The sequence below is a fragment of the Candoia aspera genome, chromosome 6, assembly GCF_035149785.1.
Source record: "Candoia aspera isolate rCanAsp1 chromosome 6, rCanAsp1.hap2, whole genome shotgun sequence".
NCBI classification, from domain to species: domain Eukaryota; kingdom Metazoa; phylum Chordata; class Lepidosauria; order Squamata; family Boidae; genus Candoia; species Candoia aspera.
The window spans coordinates 61,507,082-61,528,745 of NC_086158.1; the positions used below are offsets into that span (position 1 = coordinate 61,507,082).

The 21,664-nt window shown below is 37.7% G+C and overlaps 1 protein-coding gene across 2 annotated transcripts in view; it reads left to right on the forward strand.

Annotated features, from left to right (window-relative positions):
• Positions 1-21,664, forward strand: part of TACC2 (transforming acidic coiled-coil containing protein 2) — a 133,523-nt gene that overhangs the window by 21,458 nt on the left and 90,401 nt on the right. For both annotated transcript variants that reach the window (XM_063307285.1, XM_063307286.1), the window contains exons 2-3: positions 5,158-5,274; positions 15,488-15,622. In XM_063307285.1, coding sequence (XP_063163355.1) covers positions 5,158-5,274; positions 15,488-15,622 — 252 coding nt within the window. The remainder of the gene's footprint in view (positions 1-5,157; positions 5,275-15,487; positions 15,623-21,664) is intronic.

The window sequence follows — 21,664 nt, forward strand, 5'->3', positions numbered from 1 at the left end:
CTGAATGAAAAAAGATGTAAGCATGGAATAGGTACCACAGGGTTGGGGTTCTGGCCCCCAGATACAGCTTTCTGACTAATCTCATCACCTGGCAAGAGTTTTGCCTAGCCTGCCAAGATTCCAAAGAGCTGTTACAAAATTCCATTTTCATCTGCAGATACAGTCAGTGTCAGACTGTTCTCTTCCTGCATCCATTCCAGATTCATATCTGGGGGGCGGGTAGGGGAGTGGGTCGGGGTTGGTGATGTCAGCCATTCAAGATAGGCTAAGAAGCAGAAGCAGAAGGGATTCCAGGAATGGGCTTTGTTATTTCAGGGTAGACTAACAAAATCTTGAAAGCCTGTCAGGATTTCTCACTGCCCTATCTTATACCGAATAAATCAAGGTGGGGTTATTTTGAGTTCCTTTCTAACCCTTTCTACTTTCTCAGGTTTACATTACCTGTTCTCTTTTCCTAATGGTTCGTTGCTCTCTTTTCCTGTCCTAGGCCAGATCTTGATTCTTTCACAGGTGAATAGGACAGCATGCTATGTTCCTGTAAGAAGTTGAGACAAATTTTCTGCAATACAGGGGGTTTGGTTTGTTCTGCTTTGTTTTTTGGACATACTAGGTTAAACAATAGAGTCATGGCCATGTCTTCCTCAGATATTCTCAGCCAACAAAAGAAAACTAATAATGTCATGTATCATGGAACATCCTTAACATTTCCCTAAGACTGACATTTTTAGGGAAAGAGATGGAATTAGAAACTAGCTGTCTTTCAGAGAAGCTTGTTCAGTATTACTGACTGAGGCACCTCTGAATGGAGATAAAAAAAATAATGTAAATTCTATTCAATAATGGGCCCAATTACCTTGCAAGTAGTGAGCTGCTCTTTGTAGGAGATGTTTAAGGAAGAGGTTAAAACAGCCATCATTTTGTTTTGCCCTACCTTCTCAGGGCTTTGCATCCAACAGACTTGATCTTCTATGTTCTTCATGCCACCTCCAGCGTTCTGTTAATCTTCTAAGAACCCTAGGAACACAGTATACCAAGAATTCTGGAATCAAATTTAAATATTTATAAAATATTTCATTTCAAGGAACAGTAGAATGAGGATGATGGCGTGTTTCTTCTTTTAATTGTAGTTTTTTTGTGTGTATTTGTTCAATGGCTATAGTTATCCTGTTTCAGCATATTAAGTTCAGGAATTCGAGAGAATCTGGTAGTTTATTTTACCAGGAAACTAGAGAACACTCAAAAACAACTTGTTTATAAGCACAGAAATCAGTAAAATGTATCACAAATGATTTTACAGTGAAAAGTGAAAATACGCACAGTGGGTCTTTTTAAAACAAAAACAAAAACCAAGCTTGATATCTGGAAAATAAAAATTCAGTATCCCAAGCAGCTTCATCATACACCATCATATGTTTTTGCTGTCAGTAATGCAACTGAAGAAAAATTATATGTAGTTTATCCTGCTATTTAGTCTGTTTTTGAGTTAGACTATTAGCACCTCCAGCTTTCTGGAGTACTCCAGTTTCAGAGTACTTCAGTAATAGATTATGACAGAGTCCATTTTAGCAGAGGTTACTTTGGAACCAAACCCTCTCTCTTGTTTGAATACTATTAGAGCGATGAACCAATAGAATAAGTACCCCACCCCCATGTTGTTTTAGGTACTGTATTTAGTATGTGGTTATATAAACTGTATTTTGCAATTTCTTGATTTTTCATTTCCAAAATGAAGCGTATCCACATTTTGTTTACAAAATATCTGAGTTCAGGAACAGAACTTGGTGAAAATTGAGGAATTTTATGAATTCACTTCTTTCACCTCCCTGACCAGTATGTGCTCACTGCATTCCTTGGATGAGTCTCCTCCTCACTACTGTCGTTACTACCCTTGCAGTTGCTCTGAACTTCTAGGTTTAATCTGCATGTTCCTCTCCTTTACTGTTATTTCTTTATAAGGTCTCAGATGGCAGACATATGAGCAAAGAAGACAACTGGCAGTGGGCTGCAGCGAGTCCCCAACTAAACCAAAATTTCATACCAGCTGTGCTACTTCTGGGTAAATGTATGCCTAGCAAATAGCACAATGTAGTACTGCCTTAATCTACGCCTGAGTAGCCCACTAGAACTTCTGGACATATTTTGTTATTTAAATAAACAGAAAGATAAACAGAGATTGATCATAGCTTGACTTAATTTAGCATTCACATGCAACTTTCACCCATTTAGTGACTCTAGGCAGATTACAAGCTTCTAAAATTCATTCTTAAAAGACACCTAAGTTCCAATGTAGTTTTTACTCTAAACTAAACATATTAAAACAGTAAATATTAGTATTTATAAGAAGGACTTGTCAGAATGGCTCTTAGTGAAATATATCGGTTCACAGTGACTTCATTCATCTGGAAGAAACCCTATCTAAACAAGTGATGCACAGTTACACGTGGAATGTTTGGGTATTACATAACCATGTCCTGCCAATCTATGTCATGTGTTAAATCTTTTTTTTTTTTTAGTCATCACCATTATATCATCAAACATAAGGAAGATGATGTACAGATCTTTGAAAGGGTGCTTTTTTCAACAAAAATGAAGTAAAATGCCTTATTGAAGCACTGAGGTGCCCTACTTCTAACTGGTGGGGTGGCTTCACTTGGTACAGATTTCATCAAAATGAAAAGTTTGATTGATCAAGGCAACATCTCTGCTTTGTGGCAGTAGAGCAATATACCTCTGTAGACCAGCCTTTCTCAACTTTTTGACCCTGAAGGAACCCTTGAAATAGTCTTCAGGCCTCAGAGAACCCCTACACATTCAGGTTCAAATATAGGCCAGAAGATACAAATGATTATATTCATTCATGTGTAGGACTGTATATATGCATTAACAGTGTTCTTAAACTAAAAATAAAGAATGAAACTTACCTCTTTAATGTGAAGTTGCCCACATTTGAAATAATTTTTAAATAAATCATGATTTCCCAAGGAACCCCTAGTGACCTCTTGCAGAACCCTAGGCTTCCCTGGACCCCTGGTTGAGAAACCCTGCTGTAGACCCTTCATTGTAGCAAGGCATAGACACATGCCTCCATAAAGTACATCATCTCATTGAATTAGATCAAGAGTATTCTTGGGAACAGTTTGCATGAAGAAAAAAACTGGCCCAAAGAATCTAGTTTGGAGATTCTTTAATGTTTTAAAAAGTGATTCTGAGGACTGAATGGTGCCTTCAAGTTCTTCTGATTCTATGCTGTAGCACAAAAAGTAAGGGTACAACAGTTTTCCATAACCAGTTTGTTGGGAAATTATGGAAGTCTAAAACACGAGGTTGTATAACGTGTTATACGTTGTGGAAAAGACAAGGATGTGTTTATACATTTCTTCTAGATTGTCTTGTGGCTAGCATAGAAAGCTATTTGCATAAGAATGTTGTCTCAGTGTAGATCTTGTTCTGTCCTTAACACTGTGGACTGATGTGAAGCAATGTAGATTAAAATCTATTTGACTTCTGAATAATGGACAGTTAAGAATGCTGAAATTATTCCCTGACTTCAACAGCAGGAGATGCCTGAATGAGCCGTCTTGTGTTAATAATTATTTTAAGTCAATAGGGTATGTAGAAAAAAAAATGACTGTGGTTACCATGGCAGATGTGGAAGAGTGTTGTGTGTTGCAAGCATTAAGTTTGTGCCTTTACCAGAAATTTTATGAATATGTTGTAAATTCAACCTTCAGTCCCTAGTATCTAGAAGCCTCTTGGGTCTATAGTTTACTTATACTCATTATTAGTGTACTTTCCTTAAAGGCTTAAAAATTACACTCAAATTGGTTTGTGTACACTGTCACTGTGCATTGACTCAGGTACTATGCGCACATTTCAACTGTCATTAAGCAGCTAGTCATTAAACTGAGAAGTTTTTTCTGATTATTTCAGTCTCAAGAGTCTTAAGCATAATTAGGAAGACATTTTTTCTGCCAAGCCTTCCTTAAGAATCCATGCGCTAGTAGATACACCTTTATCAAGTGCTGTTTTATCATTTTCCCTCCAAAAATTCTGTTTGTGCAGTACATTCCACCTCTGCATGAGCAAGTATTAATCTGTTTGTCAAAGGTGTAAATATATGTTGATGTTACTGAGGTATTTAAACCAAACTTCAGATTTGATGAGATTATTATTTATTATTTATTTATTTATTTAAATGTATGGGCTGCCCAACTCCATTTTATCAAATCACTTTGGAGTGCATTGGAGTCAGAAAATGTGAACTATTTTGAAAAGCATTCGTAGGCTTTCCAATGCTTCCAGGGAGCAGAAGAGTGGGAAAAGGTAGATTCTGTTCCCTAACCTGAACTAACCAGACTATTTCAGGACAACAGATACGGTCATTTATGAGGAAATCTATGTGTAACCTCCTTGATGGAAAGGTAGTATGCGAATCTGAGAGACTTCTCATTTTAAAGCACTTTGAATCCGAAGTACTTTAAAATCTTTACCGTGAGGCTTCAACATATTTTCAAGGCAGATTCTTTTTTATCTGTTTTATATGTTGCAGCCCATGATTACTTCAGCCTGAGCTACAGTATTGGCCACTTTGAAATGGTAGATGCAGCATTGTCCTGAGCTTGGGATTCAAGTATGAACTATGTATCATGTTAGACTGTAATTTGTTTATTTGTAGTTTTGGCTAGCTTTTAAAATAACTAGGCCCTTATGGGTTGTTCAGCAAAGCATGGTTTTAAACAATTCTGACATAATGTTATGTCTGAATGGTCTTTCCCAACATTTGTGACCTGGGTGAGAGAATGGCAACATTATATCGACATGAAGGCAACAGATTAGTTAATCAAAATTCCTACTAGGACCAGGGATCATTCAGTGCAACTGATCAGAATGTGAACCACCACCCCCGCCATAACCAAAAAACCTTCACACACTGCATAATTAACCTATGGAATTCACTATCACAAGACACAATGATGGTCACTAACTTGGATAGCTTTAATAGAAGACTAGATAATTCATGGAAGAGAGGTATATCAGGTGCTACTAATCTTTCAAACTCAGTGTCACCTTTGGGTTGGGGGCAGCATGCCTTGGATATTCTAAACACAGTTCTTTTAGAAAAAATGTTCTAATACATTTCTATTTCTTTTTGCCCAGTTCTTCTGTTCTAGACAATGCCATTAAATTGGAGCCTGATGTGGATTCTTTCAAAGAACCACTGACCACAGCCCTCTGTGATGCTGCTCTTCACGCTACTGAGCTGACTACAGCGAGGTAGGATATAAATTGTGGTTTTAAGACCTGTGTGAACAGGGATATATTGAATGTGCTAGTTAGTTCAATAACTTTATTTAAGTGACACAGAGTTAAGGCAGCTGAGATATAGCTGTGCATGTCCTGAATTAGTTTGGACCATCCTGTGGCACAATAGAATTTGTCAAATTATTCAAACCTATCAATTATGTCGCATTCCTGCATTTTATTAATGGCTTCTTTACTTCTTGTTTGCCATTGTGTGCAACTGGGTTCTTGAATTATCAAACAACGAGGCTGTGATATCATGTTTTAGGGTTGTCTAATTTTTAAATGACCATCCCTAAATTATCTTGTTTCTTTTCCCAAGTGTCTGATCCTTTATTGTTTTGAAGAAGTGATATTTTACCCCCCCCAAAAAAGTTTTGAACACCCTTCAGAAGATATATTATGAGAAACATTTGTATTTTTAAAGTAAGTTCTGTAGTTTCACTAACTTTTAAAGAATTTTACAGAAATATTTGGTAGTCCTTGTAGAATGGCTTGCTTGCATAGTTCTTCTTTCCCAGAAAAGTGTTAAATGATATATTGCTTGTTTACCAGTTGAGACACATACATCTATTTCATCCAGTATTTCTTGAAAAGATGAGGACCTATATAGAATGTAGAAACTATTTTATTTCTGCCTGTGACAGTTTGTGGGGCAGTAAATAATTCAGAAGTGTGTGGATTTTTGTTGTTTTTCAAACCTGAAGTGGACGTTTTAGGCAAAACTGGTGGAGATCTCTTATGAGATGCTTTACTTTTGAAATGAGTGACATACTTCTGAAGCAGTATTTTAAAGCCTTATTGTTGCACCCAAGCTTCAGCATAGCTCATAGTTCAGTGATTTGTAGGAAGGACAGTAATATTTAGAGAACAGTGCTGCTACTGTGCTTGATAGGCTGTCATAAAAATAATTTCATGTTAGAAAATGCTTTGAAAAATTCTAGTAGATTGGATCTTTGGCTTTATAGCTTGACAGCCTGGTAAGAGCCTACCAAACATAATGCTTTTAGTTTGGTAGCAAGATCATAGTGCACAAATGTATCATCTTATTGTATATGTGCACCATCTGCTCATAGATCCCTAGGGCCATAATCTCATATCATGTATCCATGTTAGATGAAACTGGCTTTCAGGGACATAAAAAAATCAATAGTTTCTCCATTGACTGTGCTAGATCTTGACAAAGGCAATTAAGAAGAATTGGCTATTAAGAATTGCCTTATTTATGTAGCTGTGAACTTTTGTTTTAGGTGGAGCAAAGAGAAAATAGGAACTATTTTCATTCATTGAATATAAACTTGATGGTTTTAAGGACTATAATAGCTTTTTGTGTTAAAATAAACAGTCAATAAATTTGCGGACAAATAATGCACTTATCATTTTAGCCAGCTTTATGTTTTAGTGCAAGCAATTTTGCTCAGATGCAATGGTTACACTGACAATAGATTTGTGGAACTAAGAACTCCCAAGTGAGTGCTGGAAGGAGAGGAGAAATTGGGATGGGTCAATTCCCTACTTCATCATTCACTAGTCTGAGCAATTCTGTATTTGCAGATGAATATTTTAAAAGCACTGTTACCAGCTGGTAAGTGTGAGCAGTTATGTAATGCTTTTCTGACCCATTACAAAAATGCTAGAGCAGAAAGAATGGAAAAAGTTGATGACTTAAGAACCACCAGTTTCATTCTGCAAATGAATGAAATGAAATGCAGGGTATTCATTGGGAAATACAAATCAGTAGTTGCCACAGCTTTGCACACAGTACTAGACTAGGTAAGCTTCATTTTCACATGGAATGAACTCAGAATGAAAGACACATGCATTCATTGAACTTTCCCTACACTGACATTGTTTATATAGGAAAGGGTCATTTCCAAAGTGAAAAAAACAAGCAAGACCTTCTGACTGTAGAAAACAGGGAAGATTATGGGGGAAAAATACAGTATTTGGACATATTAGCAAATATTTTTCCTGGAATAATGATCTCATTTTTACTTTCATCATCCTTATGTCATTGTTTAAGCTCATTATCTTGTACAGTCACATTGCTTTGTGGTTTCTGCCCCCCCCCCCCAGCGATAAAATAATTATCCAGAAGCTTTTCTGTAACACTATGTTAGAACTTCCCTTTTTATACACCATGCTTCCTTAGTGTTCTTTCCATTGGCTTTTCCTTACTGTGTTCTGATTGCACATCAAAGCTATCAGAAGATGCTTCAGCAATTTCTGATTTGTAGCTGCCTTGACAATGAATTCCAGCCCTCTTCTCCTAATGCTATTACTCTTTTTTATGGTTGTGTTTTACTGCTTATCCATAAAAGCTGACCTGCAATTCTGATATGTACTGGGTATGTATCAGTATGAAAAAAAACTATATTTTGCTAAAAGTCTGCCAGATGGAAGTGTGTAACAGGAGCTAAGATTCTGTCCTTCCATCTGTCCAGTGAAGATATGAACTATTTTGTTTCTAAAGGACAATTCTCTGAAACTTATACCAGTCTCCAGTGATAACATACCAGTCAGCACAGTGGGGCAGGCAGAGGAGATTTGTTGTTGTTTATTCACCCAGTCGCTTCCGACTCTTCGTGACTCGAGGTCCTGCATGTTAAATGGCAAAACCCCTCTCCATTTTCTAGAGGAAATTGAGCTGTTAATCAGAATGTCATAAGGAGCTGAGCATCCCTGAAATACGTACTATAATTTAAAATCTCAGAATCATATAAGTTTGTATGTAAAAATACTCATCAAAAAAAAAGACACGGAAATACTGAATTAAATCGAGATGGGTGAAGCACCTTCTTCCTGGTCCTGGAGAGGCTCTCTTAATATGATTGTTCCATCCATTCAAAAAACCCTCTTTTTGTAATTTTATTAAAGAAACCAGAAGCAATATTCTGAATTTGGATCTACTAGAGACCAAATGAAAACCTTCTGAAATGAACATAGAATCTTTCTTTAAAAGATTCTGAAGAGGGCTTTTCCAAGGGAGTATTGAACACGTATCTGAATCCAAAGCGTGAATGTTGCTTGTTTTTTTTTTTTTTGTAACTTATAGTAGCTGAATAGGATAGGAGCTATTCTGGATCAGGAGCATAGTTCAGGAGGAAGAGGGAAGTTGGTTTCTCCTGGCTGTTTTTTTCCCTGAAGAATTCAGCTACACTACACCAAACTGGCTCTTGGGCTAATGAATGAATTAATAAGTAAATAAATAAAACTTCTTTTACTCTTTACATCCCTTTCACTCATACACATCAATTCCTTTCTAGAAATCCACTGCAAACCAGATGATCAGGCAGTGGACTAGCTGGGAGGACCAAGTTACTTGGTTTCCAGCCATCAATAGCAATAGCAGCAGGAAGCAAATGATCCCTTTGCTTATTCCAGTGCTCCTCAGCTGGCTAAGAAGACAAATAGTCAAGTTTCCTCAGAGTTCCAGGAGTTGCCATTCTTGTGCCTACAGTACTTGAGTTGGGGTTGTGGTATGTTCATGGCTGCCTTAATACAAAAGAAATAGGCAAACAGTGTTCCAACATAACTTTTTAAAGCATGATTTTGAAAATCATTGATTGTAGCAGGGATTTAAGTCACTTTTCAGGTGTCTGCAATGCCAAGTTTATGTTAGCCACATTTTGGTAATCCATAGAATAAATGTAAACATGCAAGTACAGGTACCTTGACTTACAACCACAATTAGAACCGGAATTTCCATAAGTCATTGTGGTCGTAAGTCGAATCACCATGTGACTGTATCTGATTTTATGACCATTTTTATGGCAGTTGTTAAGTGAATCACAGATAGTTACGTGAATCACCGTGGTTGTTAAATGAATCCAGCTTCCCCAATGGGTGTTTTTTGCTGGAAATGGCAAAAAACATCACAGAACGCAATTGCATGACCATGGGATGCTACAATTGGTTGTAAGTGTGAGCCAGTTGCCAAGCGCCTGAAATGCAATCATGTGACTGCAAGGGGCAGCGAGGTTTTGTGACTCTCTGAAGTGCTTTATAGGCCATAAAGCACCCATTCCAAGGCTGTTGTAATTTTGGACTATCGTTAAACAAATGGTCATAAGTCGAGTACTACCAGTAATTCAAGAGATACTTGTTTTTGAAAAGAAATGTTGCTTCCCTTCTATTAGAATTGCCATTCTTCTCTATGCCAGATGATATTTCTCTAATGGGTTTGAACAGTAAGCACTGGGGAGACAAATATCAGACCTGAAATAATGAAGAGGAATATCTGGACAATAAAAGGTCTCATTTTAGCATCCAGTTAGTTACTTCTTTTGCCATGCTTTATTTGAATATGAGAGCAACTGTTGAGAATTGGTTGCCATGCCTTTTTGTAGACTTGCCCTTTGTTTTAGGACATTTAGGCAGGTGACAGCGGTAAATGAATATGGCCAGCACTTACTTTAAATCAGTTCATTAACTGTTTACATGCAGTTTAATTAAATGTTTTTGCAGTGTATGGTGATAATTTTTTTCCTTTGCAAATGCTGTTAATGCTTAATAATGCTTAATACAGCCTTGTCCACCCTGGTGTTCTCCAGATGGTTGAATTTCAGTCTCTCCAAGAGAGAGGAACCATTCCAGCACTTTGGGAAGCCCCAGGTTAAGAAGGATGGCTTAAAGTTGATTGCATGTTTCCCTGAACCTGACATACTTTGATCAGTTTCAGTGAGAAGCTGCGCTTCAGTATTAACCTACATGGAATAAGCCCCACTGACATCAGTGGAACTAGATGGGTGGCCACAGCAAGGAACAGAAGTTATGATCCTTCAGCCCATTTGCCTCCACCTAATCTGGAACCACCCAGTTAATTTTAAAGTTAATTTTAATTTATTTCAGCATATGCAAAACATTTTCTTCTTGGAATAAATATTGATGATGACATTTTCCACAGGGAAATGCTTTATATATTAGAATGTAGAAAAACACTGATATTTTCAAGATACTTCTGCAAGAAGGACTAGATAAATTAATCCATTTAATTTGTAATATTATTTTTCCTATAAACTTCCTGTTTAAGTATTGTCTGAGAGTGCCCTCATGATATTATAACCAGATGTTGTAGCACTTCTGTTGTTGTTGTTATGAATGCTTTCAGATCTCATTTTGTGGAAGACACTTGAAGAATGTGCAGGCTTCTAGAACAATTTGTATAGCACTGAATCAAAAAGAACAGTGTAGATCCACTAATGCTGTGTATAGTTTGCTTGGTTTGCTGCAATGAGTCCAGCAAAGAAGATGCTACCTTAAAGACTAACATCCTAACCAGCTAGGGATTATATAGTCATAGAAGCAGGTTTTCTTTTTTAATTCTTTAGCTTCATGCAAGAGCCAAAAAATTTTAAAAAACAATTTGAGAGGGGGAGGGAAGGAAGGAAGGAAGGAAGGAAGGAAGGAAGGAAGGAAGGAAGGAAGGAAGGAAGGAAGGAAGGAAAGAAGGAAGGAAGGAAGAGTTTGATGTCAGCTAGCCAGTTGCTGGAGGGGCCAAGTCAGATTTACCATAGCTGCCTCCTTTCTGTATTTTGGTACCAAACAGCTGATTGGCAGATGTCCAGCTTCATGTGTGTGTGTGTAGAATCCATGCTACATTGAATAAGGTAATTTTACCAGGTTCTTGCCTGTTCTTACATTCTGTCTATCTATCATGCATATATGTGTATGGTTTATCTTATTTTCTTCTTTAATATATTGGAAATGAATATAGTATAATTTTCATGACATTATTCCATAGTCTTTATGATCTACATCTTACTGACAAAAAATTTAATTGCAATAAATTTATTAATTTTACATTTTGCCAAACAGACTTTACCATTTTCCCCACAGACTTGAATGGCTGTCTATATTTTTGGAGATGACGATGCATTTATTTTGGAAAAGAAAGCAAATAAGAATATCAGCGTGAAATTTATTTATAGGGATTCTGATGTGGGTTCCATGCTTGGATTTCTGATGCTGATTCCCCTCTCTTCTGGGAATGTTTTCCCCTACATTTAATTTTAGACCATTTATTTTGCCTGAGGTTACTATTGCACAGTCTGCATATGGCTGTTTACATTATATTACATGTTATTACCATATAAGTCAATGGAAAATTTAGCCAAGAAAATCAGGGGCAGAGAAGAAAAGGGAGGCCAAATTGTAATGGAAATAATTTTATAATTGTTATAGATGGCCACATACACTATTGGTCCTGATTTCAGAAACAGCTTCTAAGTCTTGGTGTGGAACTTGAGAAAGCCCTGGGAACAAATGCTCTTGTGACTACATAAGTTCAGCAATTGTCAGATGGAAAAAGAAGAATTTGAGATCACTAAACGACAACTGCAGTGTTGTTTTAATTTGCTGAATGGAATCCAAGTATTTCTGCTCTATGTAGTCTTCTATTTCAGAGGCTGTGGCCTTGTAAGAAAAAATAATGGTTTCTCTTAGTACATGTAACTTCTGGCAAATTTGTAAGTCATTGATTTCCCCTCTTTTATATAAGGATGAATGAAAACTGCCATTTTTTTATTTAAGCTAGCTACTGTTTACTGGTGTGTTCAAATCCTGGGAACTTTGTTTAGCTTAAATTCTAACTGATGAAAAATTAAGGCTCATAAACTTTGGTTTTAATATTGAATTAATCAGAATACCCAGAGTTTGGATGGAATAGAACTGTGGCTAGTTTACAATTCAAAGAAGTAAGGTTTTTTTTAAACAAAATCTTTAGTATAGCAAAAGTAGGGAATGCAGAAAAGGGAATATGTGAACCTGAGTTTTGTTACATACCTTGCCCCCATAGCAGAGTTTCTTGCTACTTCCAAACCATATCTATGGATGATTCAGGCTCAGGACCAGTATATCCTTAAGTGACTCCAGAACATGATACCTGTTTTAAACATGTAGGTCTGTTTTATGCATTGGGCTAAGCCAAAATGTGATTTGTGTGGCTTTGACTTGACGTTTTAAGTCTTTTCCTTCATTATAGCTTAGTTTAGCATGTTATATAACCCAACAAACTACGGGTAATTCAGTAAACTAGGACTAAGTCACAGGACATTTTATCTGATTACTTTATGTAAAATATTTTATTGTTGTTGAAAACAATCTAAATGTTCTCAGGGCAGATGTATAATAGTGAGCAGATGTTCCCCAATTGCAAGCTGTGAAGAGAATGGCCCAATCTGATTCTAAAAGATAGGAAAAAAAATATCTCAGATATAAACTCTTGGGCAGACATATAAATAGAGCTTGATTTCTGTGAGTTTTTTAGGAAGCCTATCTTATTACACGTGTAGGACTTCTATATTGCTGCAATAACACAACTTACCTTATTCTTGTGTGGTCTCTGTGGGCTTCCATTGTAAAGAAGTCTCTGAATATACAGTTACGGGTCTGAGATTAAAGATACTGAAACTAAATATTAGTAAATGATTGCTAGTTTGCTCTTGGAATTGTTAAGAACAGTGTTTCTCAACCTTGGCAACTTCAAAATGCATGGACTTCAACTCCCAGAATCCCCCAGCCAGCATGGTTGGCTGGGCGATTCTGGGGGTTGAAGTCCATGCATCTTAAAGTTGTCAAGGCTGAGAAACACTGGTTTAGAGAATTTGCACAGGCGTAGGTGGTATAAAACAGTTTTGTTTGTTTGTTTGTTTGTTTGTCAAATTTTATCACTGTCCATCTCCCCCCTAAGGGGGAAGTTGAATTGCTTGAGGGGGGGGGGGAATGTCAGTTTTTATTCATAGGTTGAACTGATTTGCTAACAATGTACCAGTGCAGTGCTCTGAATCACTAGAAGTGCTATGAATATTATGAACTGCATTCCAGAACATATACTATGTATGCTGCCAAACCAAGTTCTACAAAGAATTAAAGGAATTTATTCTCATGACCTCTTTTCTTCCTTCAAATTCCTAGCTGATGTGTAATTTCAAATAGTCAGAGTTGGCGTAGACAAACTTAATTCTTCCAGGAAACTCCATTTAGTTTTTAAGTTGCCGCAGTCCTTTTTCACTGGTACAGACTGGCAGATCTTGTCTGTGTTAATATCATATTAATTAGCATTGTATATTTCCACTCAAGAGTGCTTGTTTTAACCACAGTGGGGAATTATGAATGATGATCTGTGTGTTCATTCATCTCACCCCTACCTGCTGTTAAGCTTTTTGTAAGCACCCCGGTGGTCAGGGTATTATCCAGGTGTTATTTCATCTCTGATCAATAGAGGGCAGTCCTATAACAAAACATAAACATCATTTTGGTCACCTACATTCATTCACCTGCTCAGTAATTATTATATAGCTATTTTCATATTTTCAAAACTATACACTGAATATACAACGTTGGTTATAGATAATGATTAATGTAGTACTCCTACTTCACCAATATACTGTAATCTGAAAACTTCTAATTTTCTAAACATATAATTGAAATCAAGCGATTTAATCTAACATTTTCAGGTATCAGTGTCTTCATATTGTCCTTTATGTAAAATCCCAACTAATTCAATGTTTTGGGTAGAAAAAGAGTTATCTCTTTTTGGGCTATTGACAGTCTCTAACTTTTGCAAGTGTGAAAAGCGCATCAAAAGATTGGCCCTGGGACACTTTTGCATTTTAATGTCTGCTGAAAGGCTTCCCGCTGATATTTCTGGCAGTCACTATCCAAAATGAGTTGTCCTAAGATGATCAATATTATTCCTCCAAGACTACCCCCTCCAAATGTATGGAACTAATTAAAAGTCTTGGTATATTGAAAAGTTGAGGACCGTGCTAGCAATTAGAGTTCAGATAGTGAAAAAAACACATGCTAAACCCAAGCTAGGGTCCAGTTTAGGCCTACTGTGGAATTTGGCAATCTTTTCAGACTTCATGCAAACCCAGCCAAAGAAATCTTCAGAATCCCCAGGGCGGTTGGGGGTGGGGGGAGGAAAAACTTCTAAAAATTCAAGCGCCACATATGTGCATTACACAGTTTCTGCCTGTTGTAGTCCTTGTTCTCCTCAAAATTAAGTGTGCCCACCCCCCAGTCATCAAAAGGTTGTCCAGCCCATGTTTTTACACAGTGTGTGAACCCGGTCCTGGTTTGGACAATGGCAAACAAATTGGCACTTAATGCATGGAAATAGTGTATGTTATTGGTTCAGAGTCCTGTAGTTTAGGTTGTGGTATATAGCAACCCCTAAAGATGAAACACTTCCATAGAAGAAGGAAATATACAGTTTAGGAGTGATTCGGAATGCAATGTTGCCTTTGCATGTTCAGTTGGTGTTAGGAGCATCCTTTATAACCTTTGTCTGGCTCAAGTACAATCTTATCTGGTGAAGATTAGATGAGGTTTCACTAATGCTACATTAATGATATCCTGATTGGAATGCTGCAAAGTTCTCTGTATAACTTTAAATGATCTTTGGGATTCTCTAATTGATACAATATGCAGCCACCAGATGTTTAAGATAACAGTGATCAGAACAGCTTAGGTATTACTGCACCATCTCTTTTGGTCATTAGTTTCTTTCTGGGTTCAGTTTCAGGTGCTGATACTAGCCTTTAAATGACCAGCACTTGAAGATCACTTTCACAGAATCTGTTTTCTTACAGATCCATAATGGGTATTTGTTTGGCAGGTACCAGTGACAGAGCCCTTAAAGTTCCTTTCTTGGTGAGGTTCAGCAAAGCCCTACCTTCTTGCCTTTAAATGTCATTTGAAAATGTATTGGCATGAGCTATTTGTGTTGGATTTCTTCTGTTTCAACATTTTGCTGTTTTTACATATCTTGGTAATACTGAATATTTGTATTTGTGTGTGTTGCTAATTATGAACATTAATGTACATGTTATTTTATAATTGTGCTTTGTTGTACATTGACTTAATTTATTCAAACAATGAAACAGAAATTCAGAGTGCAATTGTCATCCTCATCATCCGAATGAAAATTATCATTAAATGGTTGGATTACTAGTTTGGTTTTTAAAAATGATCTCATACGTTGAGCTCTTCTGAAATTTCTGGGTCAAGTCTACATCTGTTTAACTTCAACTGGGCTGAAGAAGCCTAGATTTCCCACTAGGAGCCAAACATGAGATAAATGTGCAGTTAATCTAGTCTCTGAATACAGTTTAAAACATATGTGCACTTCTTGTGCTTTACTAATATTAGTATTTTATAACAGTCATCAATTATTTTGCAGCACTTCCCAGCTTTGTGATAGCCATCAGACTGATAGCACCATTGCATCTCTTCCTGAATCATTGACTCCTGAATTCACTACGGAGATAAAGCAGTCTGTCAAAGAGAGTGGAAAACCCATACCTGAAACCAAGAGGTATGTTAATTCCATTTGACACAAGAAAATTCTAGCTCCATGTGAGTCCTTTTTAGGATATCAGTATTTTATAAGTCGTGTATTGCACAGTGTATGGCATGGAAACAACATATCTTAATTAGTGCAATTAGTACACTAAACAATTTATGCTACAAATTAACAAACCAACTGCCTGAAATTGAAGGTAGCATTTTGATGGTTTCACAAATACGCTGCCTTCCTTTTCGTGCCAAACTTGATGGGAAAAATGGTTTCCTTCCTGTATGTGTTCAGAGCAAGCAGATGGTTTGCATTTTGATATAAAATCAGTGTGGATTTTCTTTTCTTTTTTTTTGCATACGAACCTACCTCATGCTGTTGGAGAAAGTAGTGTTCTAGAAAGCACAGAATTGTAAGAAGTGAAAACTGCTGTCTTTCAGTAAGTCTTCAAGTGAAAGGTGTCATTAAATTGGAGGCATCTCTTGGGGTAGGTAGAGCTGCATGACATAGGAGGCTTGAGATTTTGAGATTTTTATGGTTTTCTTCTTATATTGTAAGCTGCTTAGAATGTATTGAGTAAGATGGCAGGCAGATTTATGAAGTAAATGAAGGTAGTAAGAAAAGAAATTAAAAGCAAGATACAAAATAAACAGAAGGATCGTTACCTTGTCGTGGTGATGGAGCTTGAGCACCTCAATGATGCCATGAGCTAAACTGTGAAGGGCCACCCAAGACGGGAAGGTCATGACAGAGAGGTCAGACTAAATGCGATCCCTGGGGAAGGTAATGGCAACCCACCCCAGTATTCTTGCCGTGAAAACTAAATGGATCAGTACAACCAGAGATATGTTGGTATACCATCGGAAGATGAGACCCCCAGGTGGGAAGATGGTCAAAATGCTACTGGGGAGGAACAGAGGATGAGTTCAACTAGCCCCAGACGTGATGACGCAGCTAGCTCAAAGCCGAAAGGACGGCTAGTGGCCAACGGTGCTGGTGGTGAACGGCGAATCCGATGTTCTAAGGATCAACACGCCATTGGAACCTGGAATGTAAGATCTATGAGCCAGGGCAAATTGGATGTGGTTCTTGGTGAGATGTCAAGATTCAAGATAGACATTTTGGGCGTCAGTGAACTGAAATGGATTGGAATGGGCCACTTCACATCAAATGACCACCAGGTCTACTACTGTGGACAAGAGGACCACAGAAGAAATGGAGTAGCCTTCATAATTAATAGTAAAGTAGCTAAAGCAGTGTTTGGATACAATCCAAAAAACGATAGAATGATCTCAATTTGAATTCAGAGCAAGCCATCTAACATCACAGTGATCCAAATATACGCCCCAACCACAGATGCTGAAGAAGCTGAATTTGAGCAGTTCTGTGAGGATCTGCAGCACCTACTGGACAACACGCCTAAAAGAGATCTTATTTTCATCACAGGAGACTGGAATGCTAAGGTGGGCAGTCAAATGACACCTGGAATTACAGGTAAGCATGGCCTGGGAGAACAAAACGAAGCAGGACATAGGCTGATAGAATTTTGCCAAGACAACTCACTCTGCATAACAAACACTCTCTTCCAACAACCTAAGAGACAGCTTTGTACGTGGACTTCCCCAGATGGACAACACCGAAATCAGATTGACTACATCCTTTGCAGCCAAAGGTGGCGGATATCTATACAGTCGGTAAAAACAAGACCTGGAGCTGACTGTAGTTCAGATCACGAACTTCTTCTTGCACAATTTAGGATCAGACTAAAGAGATTAGGGAAGACCCACAGATCAGCTAGATATGAGCTCACTAATATTCCTAAGGAATATGCACTGGAGGTGAAGAATCGATTTAAGAGACTGGACTTAGTAGATAGGGTCCCGGAAGAACTCTGGACAGAAGTTCGCAACATTGTTCAGGAGGCGGCAACAAAATACATCCCAAAGAAAGAGAAAACCAAGAATGCAAAATGGCTGTCTGCTGAGACACTAGAAGTAGCCCAAGAAAGAAGGAAAGCAAAAGGCAACAGTGATAGGGGGAGATATGCCCAATTAAATGCAAAATTCCAGAGGTTAGCCAGAAGAGATAAGGAATTATTTTTAAACAAGCAATGCGCGGAAGTGGAAGAAGACAATAGAATAGGAAGGACAAGAGACCTCTTCCATAAAATTAGAAACATTGGAGGTAAATTCCAGGCAAAAATGGGCACGATCAAAAACAAAGATGGCAAGGACCTAACAGAAGAAGAAGAGATCAAGAAAAGGTGGCAAGAATATACAGAAGACCTGTATAGGAAGGATAACAATATCAGGGATAGCTTTGACGGTGTGGTCAGGGAGCTAGAGCCAGACATCCTGAAGAGTGAGGTTGAATGGGCCTTAAGAAGCATTGCTAATAACAAGGCGGCAGGACACGACGGCATCCCAGCTGAACTGTTCAAAATCTTGCAAGATGATGCTGTCAAGGTAATGCATGCTATATGCCAGCAAATTTGGAAAACACAGGAATGGCCATCAGATTGGAAAAAATCAACTTATATCCCCATACCAAAAAAGGGAAACACTAAAGAATGTTCAAACTATCGAACAGTGGCACTCATTTCACATGCCAGTAAGGTAATGCTCAAGATCCTGCAAGGTAGACTTCAGCAGTTCATGGAGCGAGAATTGCCAGATGTACAAGCTGGGTTTAGAAAAGGCAGAGGAACTAGGGACCAAATTGCCAATATCCGCTGGATAATGGAAAAAGCCAGGGAGTTTCCGAAAAACATCTATTTCTGTTTTATTGACTATTCTAAAGCCTTTGACTGTGTGGACCATAACAAATTGTGGCAAGTTCTTAGTGGTATGGGGATACCAAATCATCTTGTCTGCCTCCTGAAAAATCTGTATAACGACCAAGTAGCAACAGTAAGAACAGACGACAGAACAATGGACTGGTTTAAGATTGGGAAAGGAGTACGGCAGGGCTGTATACTCTCACCCTACCTATTCAACTTGTACGCAGAACACATCATGCAACGTGCTGGGCTTGAGGAATCCAAGGCTGGGGTTAAAATCGCTGGAAGAACCATTAACAATCTCAGATATGCAGATGATACCACTTTGATGGCTGAAAGCAAAGAGGAACTGAGGAGCCTTATGATGAAGGTCAAAGAAGAAAGTGCAAAAGCTGGCTTGCAGCTAAACCGCAAAAAAACCAAGATTATGGCAACCAGCTTGATTGATAACTGGCAAATAGAGGGAGAAAATGTAGAAGCAGTGAAAGACTTTGTATTTCTAGGTGCAAAGATTACTGCAGATGCTGACTGCAGTCAGGAAATCAGAAGACGTTTAATCCTTGGGAGAAGAGCAATGACAAATCTCGATAAAATAGTTAAGAGCAGAGACATCACACTGACAACAAAGGTCCACATAGTTAAAGCAATGGTATTCCCCGTAGTAACATACGGCTGCGAGAGCTGGACCATAATGAAGGCTGAGAGAAGGAAGATCGATGCTTTGGAACTGTGGTGTTGGAGGAAAATTCTGAGAGTGCCTTGGACTGCAAGAAGATCCAACCGGTCCATCCTCCAGGAAATAAAGCCAGACTGCTCACTTGAGGGAATGATATTAAAGGCAAAACTGGAATACTTTGGCCACTTAATGAGAAGACAGGACACCCTGGAGAAGGTGCTGATGCTAGGGAGAGTGGAAGGCAAAAGGAAGAGGGGCCGACCAAGGGCAAGATGGATGGATGATATTCTAGAGGTGACGGACTCGTCCCTGGGGGAGCTGGGGGTGTTGACGACCGACAGGAAGCTCTGGCATGGGCTAGTCCATGAAGTCACGAAGAGTCGGAAGCGACTGAACGAATAAACAAGAAAAGTACATCTAGTTTATGTGAAGACTATTCACTATACCTTTCCATACTTCCTTATCCTTGAAACCATCCCCATGCAAACACAAATTAACACTTTGCCTTTTGTTCTTAAACTTTTCGTCTCTCTTTTTGAGGATCTTAACCATTACAGCCAACCATGACTTCCTCAGTTTTTCCTTTCTGTTACCACACTATCCACTCTTCCTTCATATATAGTATTTGTTTTGTGAATTGATCCTCATTCATTTTCTCTATATTAGAAACCCATATCGAAAGGTTTCCTACTTCTTTCATTCACTTTTTATTCAATTATTATTTTATATTTTATATTCACTTTTTATTCACTCTTGAGTGAATCTCATTTTACCACATCTTCATTAGTACCAGCATTTGCAGCCTTATCATTTTTCAACATTTTCACAATTTTTGTAAATTTATTTTCTTGATTTTTTTGTCTTGGAGATTAACAGCTATAGGCTTCAATTTTAGTTCCAATTTTGTCATATCACTGTCATTTCTATACAAAATTTCTAATTATTCATTCCAGCATTGTCTTACTGCAGTTCCATCCTAAATTATTTCAGCAGTATTATTTCAATTCTGTTCAACCTGCTCGAAGCTGCCTGTTTAGCCCTTTTTACCTACTTCCCAAACAACTTTTATTTTCATTTTATAAAAGGCCCAGCTAATGCATCATACCCAAAAGGGATATTTTAATGGTTTTAGGTAATCCAAATTGTTTTTTTCAGATATTTTTGAAAACTGATTAGCAATAAGCTGGTATAAAATAAGACTTGTTTGCTCATGAACTCCAGAAAAAATAATTTGCCAAAATCTTTTTTTTTTAATCATATGGCATAGCAGTTTGGTGTTCACGCTGCTTTTTTTCTTGCTGGGAAATCCTTGTGTGGTCCAGCAGCCGGATGTGTAGACTATTTAGCCATGACAAGTCACATTGCCTGGGGTGTACCACGAGGAGGCTAGTCTACCTTGCACCGAGTTGAGCTGAGAAGAAGTGACTGGTCCAAGGTCACCCAGCCAGCTTTCATGCCTAAGGCGGGACTAGAACTCTCAGTCTCCTGGTTTCTAGCCCAGAACCTTAACCACTAGACCAAGCTGGCTCTCACCAAAAGAACTGGGTTATTCTATAAGGTCAGATTCTCATGAAAATTTAGATAAATTTTAATTTTTTCCCCCAACATATTCCAAATCCATCTGACTGTCCTTTAAAAATGTTCTCAGTATCTGTTCTGTTTATAGGAATTAACATACTATATAAATCCTCTAAAAATATACATTAACCTTGAAGCAACATTTATTTTAACACTTTTTCTCCATTAAGGTTTTGAGAATTTGCAGTTAACTTTTTCTGTCTAAATACAGTGAATAGTCTTTTGCATCCACTTTTTTGGAAAGGATTCTTTTATATGCATTCTTTTTTGTCACAGGCTCTTTTATTCTATAATTCCACCCAAGAATATTTCCCATTAGCATAACCCATATATGTTTGTGGCACTCTGTAACACACTTCTTTTCACTCTGTTCCAAGAAGTTTTCATATAATCTTTCTATGTTTTTATTCATATACAGGGAGATTATTGTATCTTCTAATATTTTTTCATATAGGATGCGTATGTTCTCTTCCTGTGGTCATTCTACAACTACTTTTCTTTCTTTCACTTCTTTCCTTTTTTTTTGTCTATTTTTCCCATGATCCACTCTTGACGCTACAAAATAATATCTGTCTCACATTCAGAGCCTCTAATACTCTTCAATAATTTTCTCAACATTTCATTACAAACAATAAACTCAAAAATGCTTATAGAGACACGAACAGATTTATGCTTAAACCATGTATTTTAAACAAACTTCTAAGTAAATATTCACCAATCTTGGGTCTCTGAAGGGCCTAATCACTTTTTCTGTGCCATCTCATTTCATTTCCACCTAGTCATCTATTCATGTCAGCTAAAAGAATAACAACCAGATTGTATTCATTCCAAATGTTGCACACTTTTCCCCAAAATTCATCCCTAGTTCTTTCATTAGCGCCATTCCATGGAGGGTAACTTACAGCTATGACTAACCTGTGAAGTAAGAATACTTTCATAAGCACCCACAACAATTACCAGTTCACACTTTCTGACAGACACTTTAGCCTTTTCATTCAATATTAAACTTACATGCATGTATTCACCAAGT